This window comes from Cibotium barometz, chromosome 40, assembly GCF_041138505.1.
Source record: "Cibotium barometz isolate CiBa-2024 chromosome 40, ASM4113850v1, whole genome shotgun sequence".
Taxonomy (NCBI): domain Eukaryota; kingdom Viridiplantae; phylum Streptophyta; class Polypodiopsida; order Cyatheales; family Cibotiaceae; genus Cibotium; species Cibotium barometz.
The window spans coordinates 10414930-10439909 of NC_141085.1; the positions used below are offsets into that span (position 1 = coordinate 10414930).

The 24980-nt window shown below is 42.5% G+C and overlaps 1 protein-coding gene across 3 annotated transcripts; it reads right to left on the bottom strand.

The window, feature by feature from the left end:
- Positions 1–2705: 2705 nt before the first annotated feature.
- LOC147615184 (calmodulin-binding protein 60 D-like) lies at positions 2706–24332 on the bottom strand. 3 transcript variants are annotated; one of them, XM_086779210.1, is made up of 9 exons: positions 24216–24332; positions 23274–23421; positions 23042–23117; positions 18547–18605; positions 4667–5157; positions 4423–4583; positions 4126–4329; positions 3791–4037; positions 2706–3711 (listed from the first exon to the last, which is right to left on the bottom strand). In XM_086779210.1, the coding sequence occupies exons 2-9, from the start codon at positions 23414–23416 to the stop codon at positions 3074–3076; spliced, it is 2019 nt and encodes a 672-aa protein (XP_086635336.1). In that variant the 5' UTR covers positions 23417–23421; positions 24216–24332; the 3' UTR covers positions 2706–3073. The 3 variants fall into 3 exon arrangements, with proteins under 3 accessions (XP_086635336.1, XP_086635337.1, XP_086635338.1); XM_086779211.1 differs by having other exon boundaries at positions 24223–24312; XM_086779212.1 differs by lacking the exons at positions 18547–18605; positions 23042–23117; positions 23274–23421; positions 24216–24332 and adding an exon at positions 18050–18268.
- Between the last annotated feature and the right edge of the window lie 648 nt (positions 24333–24980).

The window sequence follows — 24980 nt, forward strand, 5'->3', positions numbered from 1 at the left end:
CAGGATGCAGAAGTGCACTGCCTTATCTACTACAGAGGCCGAGTATATTGCAGCCACAGAGGCTTGCAAGGAGGCATTATGGCTATCTCGGTTAGTGGTTGATTTGGGCTATACAGGGGATATTCCATTGTTGCATTGTGACAGTCAGAGTGCCATCCAGTTGGCAAAGAACCCTGTCTTTCATGCAAAGACGAAGCATGTGGATGTGAAGTATCACTTCATCAGAGAGGTGATAGAGAACAAGCAAATTCAGCTTGTTAAGATTCATACGGATGACAACCCGGCTGATCTATTGACGAAGAGTTTGCCTCCGGAGCGGTTTGCTCATTGCAGACACTTGATGGGCATTGGATGAGGCCAGTTTCAGCCTTGATATGGCCTTGTATATTATCATGTACATGCTGATTTTTTCTTTTCCTTTACTTAAGGGCACTTTGCCTTTAAGTGGGAGGTTGTTGGGGTAAAGGCATTATGCCCACCCTTATAGTGTGTACAAGCCCATAAGTTATAGTACATAGTACACTTAGTACTTTTAATGTACTAAGTGCACTATGTGTACTAGTGCAATATACATGTGTGATAGGGGAGTCACACACTCATGCCTCATGAGTTGACTTATCCCCACAACTCTCTCTCTCTCTCTCTCCCTTGCTTCTCTGTGTATGTCTCCCACATGACCTAACCCTACTCTCCCATCAGCCAACCATAGGAGGATCCTCTCTCCCCCCCCTACCCTTCAACTAATACAAGTATCTTTTCTTTGGAGGAAGAAAGGAAGCGGGGGATGGTCTTTGCCTTCCTTTCCTTTACTTGTCCCGAGGAAGCTGCATCTGAGATAGCGGGCCTAGGAATGGCCTCCCTATTTCCTTCATGAGAAATGGAACGGGTTACTGTAGGCCCAAGTGAGCATATTCAACCAATTTTTTTAAGAATAGCACCCCTATTATTGGTGTTGTACTGCCTCATGTCATGAAGACAAGCACATGATGCATCAATCCTCTAAAAGATAGAGTGCCTAACCCAGCTTGGAAACTTTGACTCCATGGTGGTTGCCCAGCTTTGGTTTTACTTAGAGGTCTAGAGTGTGGGGGTAAAGAAACACATGAAGACCTTACCAAAATTTTGCATATTTTATGTGCAAAACTAAAATGGTGAAGCACTAGAGTCAAGAGCAAAGCCTTTGCCTCGATTACAACCGGTACAGTCCCTCAAGACAGACCATATCAACAATAGCATGCAAAGACTTCCTTTGGAGAAGGTTATGGAACTCTTGAAGAAGTCAAGCCACATCATACTTCAAGAAATTTTAGTACAAAAGCATACCTATCAAAGATTGGAGAATGTATGAGAGATGATACTCCTACAAAGATTGTCCTCACATTTGGGATTGCAAGGAGGCAAAAAAGTGACCAAACATGGTTTACTTTGTCTTTATGGAGATGACCCCATTTCTTATACATGTCTTACTTGGACTAGTTCCTAGATTTGGGCCGACAACAAGCTCCCACTACATCACTACATGGTGATTAAGAGACTAGTTCCTAAATTTGGGCTAACAACAAGCTCCCACTAGGTCACTACATGGTGATTAAGATTGTGATCTTTCTCCACACCAGACTGGGTTTGATCCCACCCTCCCCCTCACTCCATAAAAGAGGTGAGGATTGTGTGTCTTCTATCACCAACCTGAACATTTCCTAGTATAAAAGGTGTCTAGTGGACTCCAAGACATCTAAATATTTGAAAAATACAAGCTTTGGGAATGGGGGATTATCCAATACAAAAAAAAAACCTAGCCCATGAAGCTTGGTCTAGGCACTCCAGACGGTTTCTTGGATACAAAAATAGGCGTTGGAGCTCTAGTGTCAAGCGAAAAGTATGTATGGCAAGCTCCCAAGGATTTGGGAGAGATCTAGAACTTAAACATGGTTCTACATGGTGCTCACATACATTTCTAATAAAAGTGGAATACAAAGGATCACACTCCTAAAATCTAGGAGGGTTACTATTTGTGGAAAGCCCAATGGAAATTCCATTCGTGTCATTATGTATGTAAGCTAAGTAAATGGAAGGACTTGTTGAAGCACCTTTGACATGATGTCTACAAATTGAGATATTTTGAGAGATGAAGTTTATGGATGGGAACCATCTCTTAAATTGGGACATGTGGCGTAACAGAGGATCAAAGTCAAACAAGTGGCCTCACACTTGTCACCTCAGCTCTCCACTTGTCATAAGGGTTCATGGACAGCTTTATGGACTTATGATTCAGCCCTACGGCTTATTGATAGCTATATGGACTATTGAATAAGCTATGTTGACCGGTATCCACACAGAATATACATATTATTGGCATTTTCACGGGGCTTTTTGATGACAGCCTGTGTATATGAATTATTCATGATTGTCTGTGGATAAATCTGGAGCTTTTGCTCCCCTAAAGCTTGCACATGATATTTTTCTCCTTGGGTAATATAATACTCTAGAGGAGGGGAGGGGGGGGTGGTTACCATTCCAATTGCTATTTTCCTCCTTGGGTAATAAAATATTGAGGGGGGGTGGTGTGTGGAGGAGAGGGGGGTCCCATTCCGGCCGCTATGTGGTGTCAGACGTACACATCTCTCTTTTACGCTTTTGTGGAATTAAGTGGCATATGTTTAAGGCTATGGCCAATTTAAGTGTTTAATTGCATTAATGGTCAAGTGTTTTGCGAAACCCCTCAGAGCTATATGTGCCAACCAAAAAAAAAAAGCTCCCACCGAGTTGTTTACACTGCAAGTCTCACAAGTCTGAGGATCAAGCACTTGTCCCTGATTCTAGACATGATTTGGAACTGTAATCTGATCTAGCACGTTTTTTTATTCTTAAAAACACAAAAAATTAGTAATTTAAATTTAATCTTCCATCAGTCATTGGGTGCAAACGCAGCGTGTAGCTAGCAGTTGGTTTGAGCTTATCTCCGTGGTCAGCAGTCCATCCTACAAATGAAAGGCCTTCAGGAAAGGAAAACGTACTTATGAAAACAGGGTTTCGAGCTGCTGGGAAAACACGCCACCAACGCTGCCTGCCACCATCACTCTTCCAACTCTTCAAGCTGAGCCCTTCTTTTCACTGCCTTCTTGGCTGCAATCTTTCTGATGAAAATACCCCAGCGCAAAGCCGCCTTGAGCTTCAGCCAACTCACATAAGCCTTCCCAGACGAACGCACTCCATTCTCACCATATGGGACAGCAGGAGATGGTGTAAATCCGGAGAAGTATGCATCCTCTCCCTGTAATTGGAAATTTTCTGGAAGATACTGCAACCTTAGAAGTTGTTGCACGTCCTCACTACCTAACAGCTCTAAATTCTTAGCTCGAATGTCCTCTTCTGTAAAGTAGTGATCAATAGCAGGAGTCATAGGGTCTTGTACTCGTATGCGTGGCCATTCAACAGAGCCTGCCTGGAATACTTGCTGAGATGGTGGAGCAGATTGAAAACCAAAAGATTTACATACCATGGACTGAGGAGGGCCAAGGGCAAGACCAGTTACAGGAGCCTCATTGCCGTTAGGAAAAGAGCCTTGAAGAGGCATATTTGAGGATGCCTGAATCATTAGATTGTTTCCTGTGCTGAACATCTGATTGCTTTGAATTAGTTGATAATCTTGATTGGCATACCTTATGGAAGTTTCTGCATTGTAGTTGTAAAGCTGAGGTGTAACTCCAGTGGCTGCAACAAGGACCCCCCTTTAGAAGCATGGTGCAATCGCATGCTAGAAATAATCTTCTTAATCAAGGCAGACACTTACCTGGAGTGTGTGTGACAGTAGACGTGCTTTGGAAATGCCTTAGCTGTTGAGGCGTAACCAGTGGTTGACTGTACATCAAAGACTGTTCCTTGATCCCACTCCAGCTTCCACCAGTTCTTGAACTCTCGTTCTCACCATGCACAACTGCAGGCTTGTATGTATTTTCAGAAGCAAGGGCTCCACTATCATACACTGTGACACTGGACCAGTTCTCGTACGCGACCTTTACCAGCTTATCAACATACACCTGTAGAAATAAAGCACTAATTGGATCAACTACAGCTGAGATAAGCCCCTCAATTGCACAGAATGACATGTTAAGCTGGATAATGTACCTTCTCATTTTCTGTCAGAAACTCAGCAGATCTGTAGTGACCATTTGAAGTCACACCCATAAGCTCGTAAATGTTATTGAATATAACACCAAGACTATGTGAGCTGTCTGCATAGAAGGCATACAGCTTGCTACTGAGGACACAAGTCTTTGCGTGTTCCACAGTAGCCTCCCACATCTTGTTTGACATGCCAGTTCCTAGAGTCTGGATAAAAAGAAGCATCTGTTACCAAGGGCCACCAGAAACCCCTCTGAGATTATTTAACTTGTTGCAACCAAGTAAACATTATACCCTTACATTTCTCAGATTTTGTTGATCCATCACATAGCATCTAAGAAAGTCTTCTACAGTCTTGATACCATTCTGTTGCAGCCTCTTATGGAAAGCTCCATCTTTACCAACCTTGTCCAATCGCCACACTTCATCGTTCAAAGCTGGTGGGTAGTGCTTTTTGTAAACTGAAAAGCATATAAATTATTAATACCCTGCAAAGAACCGAACTCTAAAGAAGAGGGAACAGAGAGCAAGAGAGACAACTCACGTTCGCCTCTATGATCTTTGACAATGAAAGCATCTGTCTTGCACTCTTGGATGCGAGTGCCTTCACAAACTCCAGATGCTACTCTCACTCCTAGTCTGAACTTCCTGCTTCTAATCCAACTTGAATTGTCGGTGAACATCAATTCACCCAGAGTACCAACCCCTTCCTTAAGTGTAATAAACAACTCCCCTGTGAGAAGGGGTCTCTTCCCATCACGCTCTTTGACCACATGATTTTCAAAATCTTCTGCAGTCCATTGTTCATCATCGTTAGCAAAGTCTCCGTCCAGAACCACCACCTCTAGTTTGGCAGCGGATTCCGGCCCTGCTGTAACAACCTGCCCGGTACTTCCATCTTCCAGAACAACATGTATGGGCAAACTTAGCTCTCCCTCCACTTTTCCACCAGTAAACAGAGGAAGCGCAAGCTTATTCCTAAGAATAAGCCGCAATTCTGAAGAATGTGACTCCTGTATTTGTCTCTGAGGAGTTCTGAAATTCAAATAAAGAAGGCAATCATGCATGTTAAAATAGCCAATTTTGAGTGCATTAGCACTGAGACAAACAAGCACAGAACAGCTTGAGGCACTTTTAAAATAAATAATTTCATCAAGGCATTCTCTCTCTCTCTCTCTCAAAGTTGCTACTTGGAATTGTAATGGATCTCTACGCCTTGATGTAGGGGCTTTTGAGGATAGTTTCACTGGGAGGGACATCATCTTCTACTCTGAGACGCGACGCATCAGGCTCCTGGACAGTCCATGCCACATGTTAGTGGATACCAATGGGAGACAGCTTGTAGACAGGAGACTCGTTCAGAGCATAGAGGATGGGGCTCAGGAGGAGTGGCAGTATTGTTTAGAGAGGAGCTGCAGCCACTGATACATATAGTAGCAGAGATGAGCAGGCTAGGTACATGTGGGTTAGACTGAGGGCAGAGACGGGCAGATATCTCTACATTGCTATATGCTATTTTGCTCCTAGTACATCAGTGTATGCATCACCTAGCGGGCAGTCTCCCTTTTCTATTTTGGATGATGACATTTGGGAGTTCTCCAGGGATGGTGACATCATTCTCCTGGAGGACTTCAATGCCAGGACCGCCCATAACCACACAGTATTTTATGATACCTCAGAGGAGATGTTGAGGGAGCTTGATGTTAGGGATATGGGCCTGGGAGGCCCTTGGTTTCTATGATTTCCCAGATGGATACTCATCTTTCTCATGGGGTACGGTGTGCTATTGGTCAGATGCGCACATCCTCACACCAGCTAGAGATTGAGACTGGCAGATTCAGAGGAGTACCAGCTGAGGCCAGGATTTGTCAGTTGTGCCAGATGGAGCCAGAGACAGAGTTACATTACATATGTCACTGTCCAATATATTATGAGATACGAGGCCGTTTTCACTGCCTGTTCAGAGAGGGTTTCGGACCACTTTCCAGAGTCATGAGATACCACAATCAGAGATGCCTCGGATTATACTTGCTGGAGCTGCGTAGACATAGAGAGGGTCTCTTGAGAGGGAGGGGATCAGAGAGGGAGAGACACCTACAGAGGCAAATTATAGACTTCTTTCGACCAGAGATTGAGCAGTCAGGCCAGCAGGCATTGCAGCTAGCCCCAGAGTATAGCCGCACCAGAGGTACACTGATTGATCAGGCTATAGAGTTGGGGCGGTCCAGGCGCCCCAAGATGAGAGGCCCATCTTGACACCGGGCGGCGGAAACTACAACAGAGGATCGGGACCATACTAGCACGGCATGGGAGACGTCCAGTCAGAGTACTCACCATGGAGAACATTGAGGATATCCGCCATCGACCGCTGAGAGACATCCATCTTTGGATAGTGATGTATATGATGCTTACCTTTGTTGCTGGAGTTTTCCTTCCCAGATGTTATCCATTAGGAGCTCCTAGTACCTTACTTTTCCCCATAGTTGTTGTTTCAGTTTCAGTTGGTTGTTTAGTTGTTTTAGCTTTTCTTACACACAGACATTGTATCAAATCCACCAATTGTTGTAACCTTTTTGGTCTCATAGGTCATTTTGGCCTTTTGAAGATGTTAATATATCATTTCATTTCTCTCTCTCTCTCTCTCTCTCTCTCTCTCTCGGTCGTATATGCCCCCGCAGCATTCTGCCGACGTTACACAAACCTCTTCTCCTTGAGGGGCCTCTCAAAACCTATTGTCTTCCATCCCAATCTGTCTACACAACTTAGCACCATCCTCTCTTGGAGAAGCTCCGACAGGGAGCCTGGTGACGCTCACATTGAGGGTTCTCCCTTGTCTCCTCATCTAGTGTAGAGACCATAATTTCACTTGCATTGTGGACTGGTTTGCTTTTTGGCCCCTCCACCCACTTGGAAGCAGCTTCAATGTCTTTGTGAAGACCATCATTATCGACCTTGATTTTTGTTTGATCATCTATGTCTTCATGAAGTTTTGTGTTTGCCTCTTTAAGTTATTGTAATCCCAACTTGAGGGCAACTTATGCTGACACTTCCACCTTCTCCCTATCTACGAGAGGCTTTTAGCTTTGCGATTTCAGCTTCATGTTGGCTTTCAGCCCTGCGATTTCTTTCTCGTATTGCTCCTTTATTCCAGCAATCTTTCTCCATGTTCTTCTCCCGGAGCATCAAGATGTCTCGCAAGATGATAAATCCACTCGGGCATAGGCAGGGAGAGAGAGAGAGAGAGAGAGAGAGAGAGAGAGAGAGAGAGAGAAGAAGAGGTTTAACGTCGGTAGAATGCCGCGGGGGCATGGGACACTGTGGTTGCATCCTAGGGGTTTTGCAGAGACCTACACATGAGCGGATGTGACGTTTTACACAGATACGCACCAAAGTCATGAGAGAGAGCTACCCGATGTATCAGGTTAAATTTGGAAGTGATTATAGAGGGATTGTGGCTAGGCGCCACTGGGGTCTCTCTATATAGAGATTGCTCTGATCTGGTTCCCCTGCATCTCTTCCTAGCTCGGTGCTGTTCAATGCTTTGGAGGAATGACGTAGGGGTGCTAGCTCTGGTCATGTGGTCTTCTTTATCCCATCGTGAGTCATCACACAAAGAGATCTTGAGACGGCTCTGTATTCCCATCAGGCCTTGACAATATGCACATTCAGTGAACATCACTATTTACCGGGCAGACTTCTTAGTTTTCACTTTTCATGATTTGATTCGAATTTAGCAGGTGCCCGAAGCATTTCCCACCATAATACTCACATTTGTATCATCATTGGTCACATGGGCCATATCGTCCCCTTGCAGACACTAATAAACCTCCCTCCCTCCTGCAGGTACAGGTACAGGGCAGCCTGAGAGTCCCAAGACAGTCCAGGCAGCCACATGTGAAGGCTCACATGTAAATCGCTTAGGAAAACAGGCCGGACATATGTTTACGGGGCCTGGACAGTGGACAGGGGCATGCAAGTGGCGGGTAGCTGTCAATGGAAGCTGGGCAGCAGTGGAGCAGCCTGGCAAGTTGCAACCCTTTTGATGACTCATGAAGCAGTCGGGCCACCTGGTAAGTTGCAACCCTTTTGGTGGGCCATGAAGCAATTGGCGGGCTTCTGCCTGACCAAACCCACAGCCCTAGAGGCTGAAGCCTGGCAAGTTGCAACCCTTTTGGTGGGTCATGAAGCAGTCCGCGGGCTGCTGCCTGACCAAACACGCCCCCACCCCAAAAGCTCCTATAAAAGGGGGTTTGGGTTTTCATTTCAACCATCTCATATTTCTAGGAGCTCTACCATTTGGAGTGCAAGTTTACATGCAATTTGGGCTCGTTGGAATCAGATCTGCAGCTAGTGGAATATAAAACGAAATCTGGGAAGGTTACTCTCTAATTACCTTGGGTAGCCTAACATCCTTGCAAAAAAGCACGAAAGGAGAGAAAACCATGTGGCATGCCAAACGCTGTAACCAACATCATCAAGAACCACGTACAAGATGACCCATTTCAACTAATGACAGAAGCCAAGACACAGTGTGAACTATCACTGCTGCAAAGCCTTCAAAACGAAGAGCATTCTGTATGTCCAACAAACACAAGTTCACTTCGATGCAATTGCGTGATGCTACAACACTAGTAAAGCGTACTGCAACATTTAAATATAATGTTGCCTGCCTTACAGCCGATCTGAATTTGTTGATATCATTGTTAAAACTACTGTTTTCCCTTTTCTTTTCCCCTTCGGACATGGAAACTACCAAGGAGATGTCCGTTTCAGTGACTATATTAGAGTGAGGATTGGAACGCTGTTCTCAGTCTTCACATTATACAAGTTGTACTTGCTAATGATGTACCAACTGAAGCAAGCAATATTGATTGCAACAAACAATGCAAACAACACGCTGTTATGGCGAGACATCGATACATACAAGAGATTGAATAAGACAGCAAGTGATCAGAACGCTACGAGAAAGATCGTGCACTACAACTTACCAACGTCTTTGCCAGGTGGATAAGGCTACCCAAGCATTTTAGTTATCTTTTGTATTTTCAAAACATAAAAACATGTTTCTGAAATGTTTCATAAAAATCATAGATGTTTCATCCAAATATGCCTTTAAAAATGCCAGATATGATATGCATAATAAACTTGACAACTGTGGTTCAGTGTGCAATACGTACATTTTCAATTATCCGAATCATGCAGTACCTGCTTTCTAACAGTGACAAGAGCATAGATAAAAAGAAAGTCAAAGTTCAAACTTCAAACTTCAAACACATGCAAAATATGTAGGAAACGTGCTGCAAATGCTGTGTTGTGATCCCTTCATCTTGATATCCTAAAAGTTGTATTCCACATCTTGTTTCTTATCGTTCTTTATCTTTCCAAAACCTACACGAATGGCTACCCCCTTCCCAACTTTCCATGGAAAACCCAATGAAGATACACTAGAATTCTTGGATGATTTAAAGATAGCCCATCTCATTTCTGGGAGAGAGACACTAAAGAAATTAAGGTTAGGGCTTTCCCCCTTGTTCTAAAGAAGGAAGCTAGAACCTAGTATGGCACCCTTCCGCAGGCTACCAAGGATGGATGGGAGATACTTCGCCAAGAATTCTTACAAAGGAAATACTCCACAAGGATTATGGCAGCAACTGCTCCTACATCAACATGAGTCTCTCCAAGATTTTCAAAGGTATGAAACTAAATTTCAGGATTTGTGGACTAGATGGAGTGCCTCTCTTTGACTTGAAGAAGCACTATCAAATTTTTTGAAGAGGGACAGGTTTGTTACTAGTTTATTTCCTCCTTTAAGGGATAAGGTAGAATCCAAGTTTCCTACTAATTTTGAAGAGACACTTAAGGTGGCTAGGAAAAAAGACAAAAAGTTGAGATACCAGGCACATAGGCCTAGACTAGACTTGGACATGAGAAGGAGAGAGGAAGACACTTCTGAGGCATCAACACTTAACTTGGCACAAAGAGCATCAGTGGCCTTAGGAGTACCACCATTACCTGTTGAAACCTCACAACATGAGCTTCTCCATAAATTAACCCAACAGTTGGAAAGCTTGAACCTCAACTGGATGCAAAACCCTAGACCACAAGCACCACACGAGGCTGAAAGAGGACCAAGAAGGCAACAGAAGCTCATTTGCTATTGTAATGAATGAGTACATGGGATGTATAACTACCCATATCCAAGAAGACCTCAAAGAGATATGTACCCATTGCGTCGACCCGCTCAACCGCTTCTGAGAGATAAACCTCCACCACAATAGACAGCTACGATTCCACCAGTAGCATAAAATCGAGTGGTCAATGTGTTAGGCCTCGACACACTTGAAAAAGAACCCATAGAAGATTTGGAGGCCATGGCAACAATCAAGAGGACTAGAGCTCAACATATGGAAGACAAAGTGGAAGATTCAAAGAAGACCATGAGAGAGAAGAAAAGCCAAGCCAAGGAGAAAGGCGAGAGCAACAAAAGTGTCAAGAAAACCAAGAAGACTAAGCGAAAGATTACTATGGAAGACTCTCCTGTGGATAAGATGTCACCATTTGGCCATCCATTTGGTCCATTTCCATTTCTGGTGCCACTTCTATGGGACTGTCACTCCATAGAGCGGCCACATTTGTGCCATGTTCACATGAGGCAAGGCCGGTGTCTCATGTGAAAGGGCCAATCATTTTGTGTCACATGGACGGAAACCAATTTCGTACCACCCGTGTGTGACCAGGATCGTGCCATATGGACAAGAGCCTGTATCGTGCCACCCGTGTATAGACAGGAGCCTGTATCGTGCCATCCGTGTATAGACAGGACGGTGTCTTGTCCATGGGACTGTCACTCCATGCAAGGACCTGTGTTTGTACTACGTCTTGCCTATGGGACTATCACTCCATAGGAAGGCCAAGATTTTCACATTCTATCGCACCAGTTTTGTGCCCGACTAGAATGTTTTGTACAAGTTTCATGAAAGGGAAATTTCGTCCATTACATGTGCACGTGCATCCATCTTTGTATGCTAGATTTGTTTTCGCGTGATTTATTTTCGTGTGATTCCCGGTTATGTCATACCAATGCACTTCTAGTGTACCGTGGGTGTGCCCGTCTTCTGACATGTTTTATTGCATGTGAACAGGTGGTAAGTCTGGCATATTCATTTATTTTAAATGTTGTCATTCTAACCTTTGTATTTATAAGGCTATGTTCACACTCATTAAAGCTATTAACCATGGGTACTAATAAGTGTGGGTGCCCAATTTAATTGAAGAAAGTCGTGTACTTACTATGTAAATCACACACATAACTCGACTGGAAGGGACCACGTAGGGAAGAGCGTGGAAGGAAGAACCTTCACCAACTTTCTCTCTCCTGGTAGTCAAAAAAAACTCTTCTTCTCTCTCTTGCTAGCTGCCGGCGTGCTAAAATGGAAACACCCCAACTCTCTCGGGTTGGCTGGCCGCCGGCTTGCTAAAATGGAAGCACCCTGACTCCCTCTACCTGGCGTGCTGAAACAGAAGTACCAAAAACCACTCTTTCCCTCTCTTTGAAGGTGCTACAGCAAACCCGACTACACTCTTTCTCTCTCTTCAAAAAAAGGACTGCAGAAAAGACCCGACTCTATCCTTCTCTCTCTTCAAAGGAGCTGCAGCAAGGCCCCGACAGCACTAGCTCTCTCTCTCTCTCTCTCTTTCTCAACCCTTGTGCAATAGAGATTACAGCTCCGTACATCATGTACCAGCCCGTGAACCAGCCTATAGGCTGCACCATACAACTTCACATGGAAATGGAAAATAATTCATTCATGCTGTAAAAATCCAGGTTTTCTCCTCTTTTATCTAATAAGATTTTTGTATAAATCAAATATCTTTATTTAGTTTTACAGAATTTCTTTTACAAATGTTTCTTCTCTCTCTCACTCTCGGAGTCTATGAGAACCAATTGTCCCTGTGTTTGCCTTGACCGTGCTCTCAAGTTTTGAGAGCCAGTGAAGGTCAGTGGGCCTAGGAATTTGGGAGCAATGCTTCATTTGGAGAACCAGGTTTTCTTCTCTCCGTGGTGAATCACCCTGCCACGTGTTAGTACGAGCGTGCCTACTGGTGCACGGTCCCGGAAGACCAGTGTAGTGCGGGTGCCTAGCCCAATGAAGGTGGGAGACTGCCTGTGACACGGTCTTCATCTGCAAATGGATCGTCACCGATAACATCTACAGTATTTTGGCACATTTGTATTCACTCCATGTATGGAGGAGTCTCACTTATGAGCCCTTGAAACTTGTAATCATCAAATACTCCAAGAAATACATATTGTATTGAGGGGGGAGTCGGCCCTTTCCAGCCCCAGTGGTGGTGTTAAGTTGTGCCTTGTTATTTTCAGATTTTGTGGATGATTGTGCTATACATTAATTGTCAAGTTTAAGTGATCTAAATTTGTGCATTTGTTTTCCGATTGTGGTTGGTCTCCAATGTGGAGCAGTAGCATAAGAGTCTCAAACCTTATAATCTTTCCGTTAATTTAAATTCACAAAAGTCTAATATTACTTATCCACAACACTTGGAGTTATCACCCCTTTTAAGGAAGCAATGGGCAAAACTATATAGCACTAGGATCCCCAAGAAAAAGCATGTTAGGCTTATCAATTTAATCAAATCCAATCCCCACAAAGATGTTGTCCCACTTTTGATGCTTGGGTTAAGAGTCACAAGATATCCAAGGTGTATGTGGATAGAGGGACCGAAATGTTTGTAATGTCAGAGAGAAATACGCATAGATTAGGTCTAAAGGTCATTTCTCCATCCACATTCAAGGTAACTTTGGACAACAACTCCACCATAAAGTGTTTAGGTGTCATTAAGAACGTAAGAGTCATTGCTTGTGCAGTGGAGGTAGAAGTTGACATGTATGTGATTTCTAACATAGGAGAGGGCTACCCGATTATACTAGAAAGGCCTTGGCTCATAGCCATGAATGCAGATCAAAGGTGGGATCTTCTAGCCCCATGATATGTGCAAGGATAAAGAAGTGGATTTGAAATATGAGACCACAGTAGATAAAGAGAGTCGTGAATACTCGACCACTGAGATTGAGGAAGAAACATTTAGCACTGACAATGATAATGCATTTGATGCTATGGCCCTTACTTTTCAAAATAGGAAAGCTCAATATCCGTTACTCCTATGATTTCTGAATAACCAGTGATGAAAAGAGTGGGATACCTTTTAAGCATATTGATGTAAGCTCCTTGCTCTTCTAGTGATAGGTTTAACACCAGCATTTGTTTCAATTTCTCATCAGTTCCTACATCTATCGATTGTAGTGTCTCTAGCTCCTATTTAGCTTCCCTATTTTGAAAAGTAAGGCCCATAACATCAAATGACCTATCATTGTCAATACTAAATGTTTCTTCCTCAGTCTCAATGATCGCGTATTCACTACTCTCTTCATCTATTGTGGTCTCGTATCTCAAATCCACTTCTTTATCCTTACACATATCATAGGTGATTTTCTTGCTAGAAGACCCCTTACATCCATATTTGGCCTAATTGGCAAATTAGGGCGGTTCATCTTGCTAAGACGGACCTAATTGATAGAGCAATTGTAAACTGAAGGTCTTGAGTTCAATCCTCAATGGGGGTACCAATTTATGAGGAGAATTTTCTTAAAAAGTAACCTCTATCACCTCCCAAGAGAACCACACTCACAAAGACAACCACTAGAGAATTCTTGATCTTAAAGAAAGCACAATAGAAGAACAAAACAAAGGCATCCACTTCATAAACACACAACAAAATCAACTCACCAATGAAAACCAATGCTCGAAACCATGTGGCAGTGGACATAAGCTTGCTTTTTACTGGTTGGAGACAAAGTATATGGAGATGAAAATTTGTGGGCTATACACTAATCACACATGGATGAGTTATACACACCTATAATAGCATTAGCAAGAACCACATGGTGGAAAAAATACCCCGAAAGCACTAGCACATGGGTTGATAAGTAGAGATTTGTAGAGAGCTGGAGTGAGGGAGGAAGCATGGGGAGAAGACTAAGGACTTTATGATGATATGGATGTTAGAAAGAAAGAGATTAACATAAGCTTAAGGGCTAAGGAGGAAAGAAGAAAGATGTGTCCTCCTTGATGGTGATAGATACTAGATAGCCCCTTTTTATAGGTGGAAAGGGACTTCCTTAGCAATATATAAGCAGTGTGAAAGTGGTTTGATAAAGAGGTTGTAATTGGACCAAGTCTTAGTTGTTGCTAGGTCCAAGGTGGTGGAGAAAGATTCCAAAAAATATTACAATTTTCCATTTTAGACAAGGTTTTCAAAGGTCATATTAAATAGGTGTGGGGTTAAAACATTACAAAGTGGGGAGTGTGCTTGTGGGTAAGAGAAGAAGTGAAGAAGAGATTTGAGAAAGCTATCCAGAATTTTTGCAAGCCACAGTTTTGGTTGTAACTTTTTCTGTGTATCTCAAATTGAGAAGCTTCAAATAGCAAAGTTGAAGTCCGTGACCCGTTCTATAGAAACATTTTACAAGAACTACTTCATAGATCGTGTACTTTGATTGCCAAATTTCGAGTGGAAAATGCTTAAAAATTCAACTCAAATTTGCCTACCCTAAAACAAAAATATTTTAAGAGGGCCTCTTCATTTTTGCATTCTTTATTTTGAAGATGATTCCTTAGTCACTCACCACAAAAGAATAAGACATGTGAATACACATGGTGTATGGACTTAGCACTTTAATGCAAGGTCAAAGTCGTCCCCACTTGTAAGAGCATCTCAGCACTCCTTTGTATCCATCTTAAGCAAGATATGCATGCATCTCCTAATAATGTTAAGATATTGGAAAATATTGACTTATTCACTCATTACATAATAATGCATATCAATAACTAAGGTATGTCTCCCACCCATCCTTGACTTCATTTTGTGAGACCTATTGGCATGCACTTGGTTTGTCAAGAGTTATTTATGAATGCATATATTTCCCCTTAATAGATTGAAACGTTTAAAGAAGGCCTCGTTGTTTCACACGGTCCTAGCTTGGCGTATGCTACATTGGTATCAGAGCTTGGGACATGATTCAACCCGACTTGACTATATCTTTAAGTTCATGTATATTGTTTAAAGGATTGCTAAAGACTTACTAAACTCAGGTTTAAAGAAGGCCTCATTGTTTAACACGGTCCTAGCTTGGCATATGCTACATTGGTATTAGAGCTTGGGATGTGATTCAACCTGGTAACCTAGGGTGAGAGCATCCTGTGGATGGTAAAGCTAAGATCGGGAAAATCCGCTCACCCCTCCAACGTGCCATCAAGCTCCAAACACATCACTAAAGAAGAAGAACCATTCGAAGAAACGCTTCCACAAAAAGAAGACGAAGACAACCAAAAGTTAAAGGAGCAGATAAGGCAACTCCAGATTCAATTTGAAAGACACTCTTGTGTGTTGGGCACTTAGCCCTAGGCCTTTTATGTACTCACTTTCATCTTATTATTATTAGAGAGCACATTTCCAACATCTAGCTCTCTCTCACGTTTCTTTGTTCAAGCTCTCTGCGCGCGCGCGCGCGTGTGTGTGTGTACAAGCAAGCTCCTCCCAACCCCAACAACCCTCAACCAGCTAACGCAGCTCCAAAAAGGGAAACGCAAGTACTAGGACTTGGGGAACAGCAAAACACACATGCCAAGAAGGGTCTACATGTGAAAATGCAGCCATCCTCACACCCAGGTGCTAACCCACAAATTGACCAGCCCCAAGAAAACACTCATAACAGGCCGCTTCTTCATTGCCTTTAGGTCAGTCAGCTCAGCAGTCCACCTCAGGTCCAATTCAGCCCATGACAGTCCAGAGCTAACTGCAGTCTGCTCCTGCTCCTGCCTTTGTTGCCACGATCGCCTCTGACAGTGCCACTATCCGTCGAAGCTACCCATCATCAATCCCTCTCTATAGGCATTAGGGCTTTAGGGAAACATTGAAGCTTGTGGTTCTGTAAAAAAATTTGGGGTTTTTCTAAAATATGGGGAAAATCATCAAATTGAAGCTCCAACATTCACAAAATTTTAGGGCTTTTCAAAATTGAGCCTCTCACACTAAATCGAAGCCTCTACATCCCCAAAAAATTAGGGCTTTTCCAAAATCAAGCCTCCCACATGAAATTGCAGATTTTGTAGTGCCATGGAAAGTCCAAACATCTGCAGTAGGGCATCGCAACAAAATTTGTATCAGCACTGGCATGGAAATGTCGCCGAAAGAGACTACTGTTCACCGACATACATTCAAGGGGACCTCGTTAAAACTTCCAAAATCATCTTCTAATTTATATTATGTTTGAGTCGTGGATTCTCTGCCTGGGAAGTCCCCCAAAATCTGAATTAAATATTTTGTTCGTGTTTTCTTTTTGTAATGCTCCACCATTCCCTCTTTACCCTACTTAGGGCAAGGGGGAAGGGGGGGTTGGGGGGAGGGGGGAGGGGGGGTCTTGATAAATTGATGTAGGCTGTCATCTGGTGGGCAAGCTCATATATCAGTCTCGACATAAGAGTTTGGGTGTTGGCATCATTGTGTTCTTTTGTATCACGTGATTGCAATTTAGAGTCCATATCACTATGACCAATGAAGATTTGTCGGGCATCACCTCCATCACTCCGAAGGGGGGTTGTTGGGTATTTCAGAGTTAGTTGGTGTGAACACCGTCTTTGGGCGTGAACAACCCTTATTTGATTTTGGTCAAAAGATAAGGCTTGATGCCTATAAAAGCGTGTACTTAAGTGGTTCTAATAACATTGAGCATCATTTGAGTTGTGCAATCTTTATCTCTTGTTTGCTATCATATCTTTATCTCTATCTCCCTCTTATTGTCTCTATCTTTCTATGTTTGTGCACCAACTTGTCATGGCTTGAACCTCCATCTCTTTGCACATGCTCCACTCCTAGCACCGTGAATGCTAACACATCAGTCACTCCAATCTCGTTACTCACATATGTAGATGATGTAATTCTCTTAGCATTCAGCCAGGAGGATCGACAAATGCTGATGCATGTGTTGGATCACTTCTGTAAGTGTAGTGGATTATCTATCACTGTGGGGGAAATAGGATTATGATTGCCAAGAAATTGAAGCGATCAAGCACTTTAAGTACCTGGTCACTGAAACCGTATCCAATCATAAATGGCATAAATGCTCCCAAAATAGACCGACCGCTTTCTATGCATCTACATCCAGTTTCTATGCCTTAGAGAGCAAATGCAGTCATGCAGGTAATTGTCGATGCCTTGGTCAAAGGGTCTTGTTATATGGGGCACAGGTGTGGGGAGGAAGCATCCCAAGAACACTAGGAATGGTCCGAATGACATTAAGAAAACGCTAAAGACATTTCTAAGAAGACACATGGGAGTCAAAACTACTACCTCATATTCCATCCTCTCATTAAGAAAATACTAAAGAAGACAGGTGGGAGTCACAGCTACTACCTCATACTCCGTCCTCTTGTTAGGAACTCGGAACATGCCTTAGGAACTCGGAACATGCCTTGGTGGGGAAGTGCACCATTATATCACAGAAGTGAAGCTCGTTATACCAGTGAGATTCTCGAGGCTTGCATGGGAAGCATGATTCAGACCGCAAAAGAGACCATCAAAAGCAGACTCTGCTTACATCAAGATGCATTCATGACATATGGGCTTGGTCAAATGTTCTGATGCAGAAGGGCCACTGGCCTTCCCCCGGAAACTATGAAGTTATATGTCAAACGACTCCATCCCCCCGATGTCTTGCTAAAAAATTGGTAACAGGCTCCAAAATCCAATGAGGTTAAAATCGCAACACTATTGTACACACATCAACCCTCATGCAACTTGGGAAACCACACTTGCAAACACCAATCTCCTCATGGGCTAGAGGTACAGTCACCTTGATTTACACCAGATTCCAGCATCTTGTGGAGACTTGAGCTTGGGAAGGGGAGGCACAAGAGAATGTAGCTCATTATGAGATATCAGCATCACATGAAGCATAAGAAACAATCAGAAAAGTACTGTGCGATTAAAGGGTAAGTCGCACTCTCTTCACATCAGGGGGAATTGATTTGACAAAGCTCAACTATACCACTGATATCGAAGTTGCAAATTACTGAAACAGAAGCAAGTGAATACCAAAAAAAAAATCTTCAATTAGATGGCACTTAAAGTAGAAAAGTGGGGACAATGGCATCACTCAAGCCTTAAAACTCTCCTATAAAATATTTTTTTTGTAAAGAAAGACCTGTGAATTACCAACATAAAAGATTGAATAATAAATAACTCAAAGTGCAACGCCAGAGAATTCCAAGTGACCCTACATAAAAGCTTGAATAAATAACTCAAAGCGCAATGCTATAGAATTCCAAGTGACCCTGCATCTACACTGACCTTTCTCCATGCCTGTTAGGGACCAGCCTTGCAAGGGCACGTTCCACTTCCTCTCCAACCTACATGAGAGCATCAAGAATTTTTCAAAGTTAATCTAGAAGATATGTGCGCACATACAAAAAAGGGTTTCTAAAAGTACAGTAATATGAAAAATCAGTGATACTATGCCACCATATGTTGGCATTCACAATTCTTTACAACAGAAAAAAGGCCCGTTGAACAAGAACCAAAATCAAATTAGCTCCCCCAAAGACAGCTCAAAACACGGACGACAGTGGCATATCATTACACAACATAATGCAAATAGAATGAACACAAATAACATACCCACCTTCTCAAGACATTGGTCATAAAAACCCATGGCATTCACAAATCTTTACAGCCATGCTGAACATAACCAAAACTAAAAAGCTGTCCAGAGGACCACCATCACATCATTAAACAACATAATGCAAATAAAATGAATGCAGATTATATTTATTAGCCCTACCTAATCAAAGTAGAGTGCCACAAGAACCTCCCAAACATAGGAGCAATTCAAATCTTCATCAAACAATCTACCAAACTCCTAAATCATCAACAGCAAGTCTCGATAATGGGTGAGCTATTCAGCTTGCCATTCTGGCTAACTACTGTAACGGATGCTTCATGAGTGGACACAAGTCGGTCATAAAAAAGCGTGTTTCATCGTTTCGACACCTACGAGACATAAACCTCTTGGCCGGGAAAGTTTCTATAAAAAAAATTCCTTTTTTTTTCCTCAAGTAGATCCTTCTGTAGTAGCAACTTGAGTGCCCATGGACCCTCTCCTTCTCCTCCTCTTCCTCTCCTTACTTCCCCTCATCTTCTCCTTCCTCCCTTCTTCCACTTCCTCCCCTTCTTTTTCTTAGCCTTCTCCTCCTCTACTTCTTTTCTTTTCACCTCTTCTTCTCCCATCTCTTTTTCTTCCTAATCCCATAGTTAATCCTATCTTCGTCATCTCCTTAATCCCACATTCTACAATGCCTAGCTGCAACAAAAATGATAATACCTAAAATGTGTGGAATGATACCATATTCTAGTGGTGTGTGTGTGTGTGTATATATATATATATATATATATATATATGTTTTGTGTGTGTGTGTGTGTGTGTGTGTGTGTGTGTGTGTGTGTGTGACTTTTTGAAACCTGCATTTTCTTTAGCAACGAGCAAAACTTTTGAAAAAAAAAAACCTTTGAAACCTCGAAACGTTTCTTGTGACTATGACACAAGTACCTACTCACCCACTCGCGGAATGTAAATGCAAAGTTTGCATGCATCATAGCCTCACCATCGACATTCTTGTAGGCACATCTCTAGATGGAGAGGCTATGGTGAGTGAACGCTTGGTCCAATTTAAGACATCACCAAGATTCCCTTGAATGTGCAAGCACAACAAATTGTCCTCACTGTCGAGAAGTCCTACTCTATTTGACAACCTAAACCTTGCCAGCAGCAAGGCCCCTCAACCTCTTAACATAATGAGCCCCAAATTCCTCTCTCAAGAAGGTGAAGAAGGTTTTCATTTGCCTCGTGAGAGTCTTATTAACTCACTTTCATGCACCTCATTGTAAATCTACTTGACCTATAAGTCAAAGAGCACTTTAATGCACTTCAAAAAAATAAAAAAACACATGGGAAGAAGAATGTAGCAACAACAGGTCCTTCTCATGTTCATTTAACAACAATCCTACAACAGGAAAAGCATGCAACCAGAAAGCTAATATCTTTAATTGCTCAAGTGTTGCTTCGATGTATCACATGAAGAACTAGGAATCACCATCTCATTTTAATGATTGTGTCTATGTTCTTATGGACCCCATCTCTTCTCCTCCGTTGCTCTAGAAAGTCTTAAACAATGTAACCTTGCCCATGATTGGCAAAAAATAAACAAAAGCACAGAAAAGCTCACAAAAATATAAGAAAAATACAATCACTCACAAAATCCCCCACCGTGTTTAGGTATTGACGCCTCACTAACTTTCTCACTTATTAACCAGCCCTCTCTTTCCTTCATGACCATTAAACATTTACCCACTATCCTGACCAACAACAACACAACTTTAAAATTCTCCCACAATAAAGTTTTTCACTTGATCATAAGGACGTAATCAACATCAAGGAGGAGGGAATGTTACCCATTTCTGGGATTAAATGATAATGCCACTAATATTCTACAACAAAGAGCAAAGATAGATACACCAAAAGAATGTATGATCAAGCTATGAAGCAACGGTGTCCATATCTACAACTTGGTCGGACCCCTGAAATGGTCCAACAGAATACTTATGGTGATTCTCACTCAAAGAACGTGTGGCAACAAGCTAGGATGAATTCCCTAATGATGTACATCTTGGATATATTATGAGATCAAGCATTGTATAAGCAATAGATCACATACGAGCCATGGATGCCCAACTGCCACATAAGACCTTGTGTAGAAGTCAACTTTTCTCGTACAAAAATACACTCCCACTTTGCAATTGAGTCTTTCTCCTACCTAAACCTCTTGCTAATCCTCTTTCTAATTGCATGCTCATGAGCTTGTGTGAGGGAGTGTGTGAGGTGAGAGAAGGAACGAGAATCAATAGTCTAACGTAGCGTGTGACAACGCTCGCCGGAGAGAAGCAACAGAACTAACTTCCTAGGATTTCAAGGTTTTTTTTGTTTCGAGGTTTTTGGGGGTTTTTTTTTTTAAGGTTTCATCCCTCGGCTAAGAAACCGTGAGGTTTTGAAAAATCAATAATTTCATAAAAATATAAATACCTAAAGAACTTATAGTAGCCATCTAAAAACATAGTGTAATGATGAAAAAATGGTGTCTTCTCACACATCTCAAGGAACCATCCTTATTTTGGTGAGGCGTTATGGCAATTTTGCTTGATTAGATGCCACAAATGGTTTAATCAAGGACTCTTGAGCAATTGAAGAAGAGAAGGTAGAAATTGGGAAAGATTTAAGACATTGAAGGATGGTGTATGAAAAAAAAGGGGAAAGAAGAGAGGAGAAGAATAGAAAACGAGAAGAAGAGCAAGGGAGAAGAAGAGAAAGGAAGATGAAGAGGAGAGAAGAAGAGAATGAAGGAAGGAGGAGTAGAGGTGAAAGAACTAGCAGAAGATGAAAAAGGGAAGAAGGGAGGTAAGAGAAGAAGAGAGAAGGATGGTGATGAAGAGGATATGGAAGAAAAACAAAAGTAAAAAAATCTAGGAGGGAAAGAAAAACTAAACCTGAAATTTGGGTGAACCTGTCGTACTAGAGAGGTTTCGAGGTTTTTAAAAATCGTTTCGAAGTTTCGAGGTTTCAAAAGCTAGAAACTGGTTTTTTTGTTACTATGTTGTAAATACTCATGTTTTACAATATACAGTTGATTAGGTCAATCCCTCCTTGTCTTCTGTGTGTTTGCTAGATAAGTTTGATTAGCATTAATCTCTTGTGTGCTTAGCGTTAACCTATGTTTGTCTTTCCACAACATCACTCATGTGACAAGAGCTACTTTATTGCTCCTTTTTTCATAGAAGTCTTTATTATGGAGAAATAAGTTTCACCATGCTTCTCAAAGCATTTTATCAAAGTTGATGACACAAACCCATATGGAGGCACCATTATCATAGAGCCTAGGCTCCACCCTAAGATCCTGAGAGTCATTTGATCGAACGCGTGATTGCCTCAGAACTACGACAGAGTCATAGAACCAAAGTCATGCAGAAGGGACCTTGAGGGAAGGGTTGGACACCTTAAAGGAAGAAAAAAAGCAATTGTGGCACTGCCAAAGACTCTAATAATTGCTCTAGTCTTGTTGAGCCCAAGCATCAGAGGCGTCCATAGAAAAGGATCTCCTTCTCAAACTAACGCCCACTGGTGGCTTTACCTCAGGACATCAGGAAGGTCAAATATACATATCGAAAGATTCATGGTCAGCTCTCTTGCTTGTCACAAGGAAGCCACTTTCAGGCCACAAAAGCAGGATATAGAAACTTGTAAGCCTGACCTTTGATTATCAGATCTTGAAGGATGAACTAGTCCCTGGGCCACATCAATGGTATAGCCATCAGGTTTGGCACTAATAAAGATGGCGCTACGGCCTAGGCTGCAAGATAGGGCCACATCAATGGTATGGCCACCAGGTTGGCACTAGCACGCAGTGGCAAGACTTCACACAACTTAGTCAATAGGCCTTAAACAGATGCATCACGGAGTAGACTTTAATGATGTTTCTAACTGAATGAAAATGGTCAATGCTACCAGTCCCAGAATACAGCATTAAAATTGAGCCATAATTAAGCCTATACCACACAGATTTATACCCAGAAAACATGGAAAGAAACAGACTTTCTAGTGTACATGCAATCACATTGGTGCACATTAAACAAGGGCTACTTTTACTGCTCGCTTTGTACAAAACTGAATGATATGCAATGAAATATTGGGTACTGAAAAGCTGATGAAAAGAACATAAAGCCAAGTGCAACAGCTCACCACTTTGCGAAGGATCGGTTCCAGGCTCGAGCACAGCTTCTGAAGACTGTCCATTTTGACAGCCTCAACAACCACACTGCAAAAAAAAAAAGGCATAAAGCTCTGGCATCACTACAATGGTAAGATAACCCTCCACATTTAGCTTCTTCACAGTACAAATTCATGAGTGATAACATGCAAAAATTCGAAGCTGGGATAACTGTCCCCCCAAAAATTGTTGAGAAAAAATGACCTTGCAAGGGCAGGTAACTTCTTCCGCTTCTCTTCTGGTGCAGCACCCTGAAGACCATCCACTTCAACCTTCTCAACTGGCCTTTTTATGCTGCTGCTGCCAGAATCTCGTCGATCTGAACCCAATCTGTTGGTGTGATGCATTGTGCCTGCAGGTTACCAAGTGATTTTTGAGATATGTTGAAGTAAAGCTTGGTAAAACTTTTACAGTACAACTTCTGGAGTGAACTTCTGTTGAAGCCCTGAGGTGAAGCCGGTGAGATCCTCGCGTGCTGAAACATACAGCCTGCTCTGCTGTGATGATCCAAAAGCCCAACACTGTTTAGCCCATCCAAGGGCATCAATTTGAGACAAAAGGTCTTCAACCTGAGCTCGTGGAGCTTGACCCTAATCAGAGGATGTGTAAAGGATGTACTCTGAGACCCACTACTCACGTAAGCTCAACCTAGGGCACTCTCTCCTCATACTCATACATATGCATCCGGATCTTTATCCAAAAAGATCATGCTTCCTCCATTCCCAACAAATTATGCCTTCTCAATCCTCGCTTCCAAAAGGCTGAGATTACCCGTAGGCCATGTGTTCCCAATCACATTTAAGGGGGTTCTTACACCATGGGAAGCACAGAAAAACAGAGAAAGCAGACACCCTAAAAATGGCTGCCAAATGCAGAAAACGGTTTAAGTGATCACAGAAAAGCTGGCATATCTGTGCAAGCCGGGAAACTCCATAGCCAATATCTGGTGCCAAGCCCTCTTGATTCTGCAAAATAGGGTTTGAAAATGCACTGCGTGCAGGAACTCGTGCAAAAGCTTGGTTGTGCAGTGAGCACAGTTGAAGTGAAAGCAGAAAACAAAAATTTATCAAGATTAAAGAGCTAGCGAGCCGGAGGGCGATGGGGGAGGACGCGGGCGAGGATGCGGTAAAGTACGCGGAAGGATACCACGTACGCGGTCGGTGGTGGTAGTCAAGTCTCAGTCAAGGGAGCAAAAGGCCATTTCTCCTCTCCATATGACCATGGGTGGATAGTCAAAATCTTGATCCATCCATGATCGTCTGCCACTTTGCTGCTGGTTTTTTGTGGCGAAAGAGACCATTCATTACTCACACCACCCCATCATGTGGAGCGAGAGGATGAGAAGATTCAAACTCGCACCATCTTTGGCTAGAGTGTTCGCCACTAACCAAGATGGATGACCCCCCACCCCTATGTTGGTGTGTTTTTGTGGTAGTGCCCTTGGAAAGTGGGAAAGCATGGCCCTCGTGTATTTTGGTTAGTCATGCGTCAGCATGCGCACAAAGAAGGCCCCCTTTTGCCATAACATTCTAGTAGCAGCATAATAGTCGTTACCAAAAACTTTATATTGAGCACATTTAATTTTTTATACTGCATGGGTATCTTTTTAATTTCAAAATGCAGCGGCACTTGTCGAGCTTACTAGGTGCTTTACCTAGCTTCCACAGGTTGCATGATGCAACCTTGAAGGAGTTTTTATCGAACCTTACATGAATCCTTTTTTCACCTTGAGTTAAAGAGGTAATTATAATTTTGACCAAGCAATTCTTAGTGTTTTCAATAAATTTTTGAAACTTTTGAGGAGCTCTCCCACCACGTTGAATTTATATGATTGTCAAAGTTGTAAGAGTTGTAAGCAATCTTGATGATTGGATGTGCAAGTGGTAGGTGGTACCTTGTAGTCTATTTTCT

Excerpts from the sequence above, each read along its gene's own strand:
- LOC147615184 (XM_086779210.1), bottom strand. The coding sequence starts at position 23,416 with ATGCATCACACCAACAGATTGGGTTCAGATCGACGAGATTCTGGCAGC. Across the intron at positions 18,606-23,041 it reads AACCGATCCTTCGCAAAGTG|GTTGGAGAGGAAGTGGAACG; the intron begins GTGAGCTGTTGC and ends GCTCTCATGTAG. Across the intron at positions 4,584-4,666 it reads CAAAGATCATAGAGGCGAAC|TTTACAAAAAGCACTACCCA; the intron begins GTGAGTTGTCTC and ends TATGCTTTTCAG.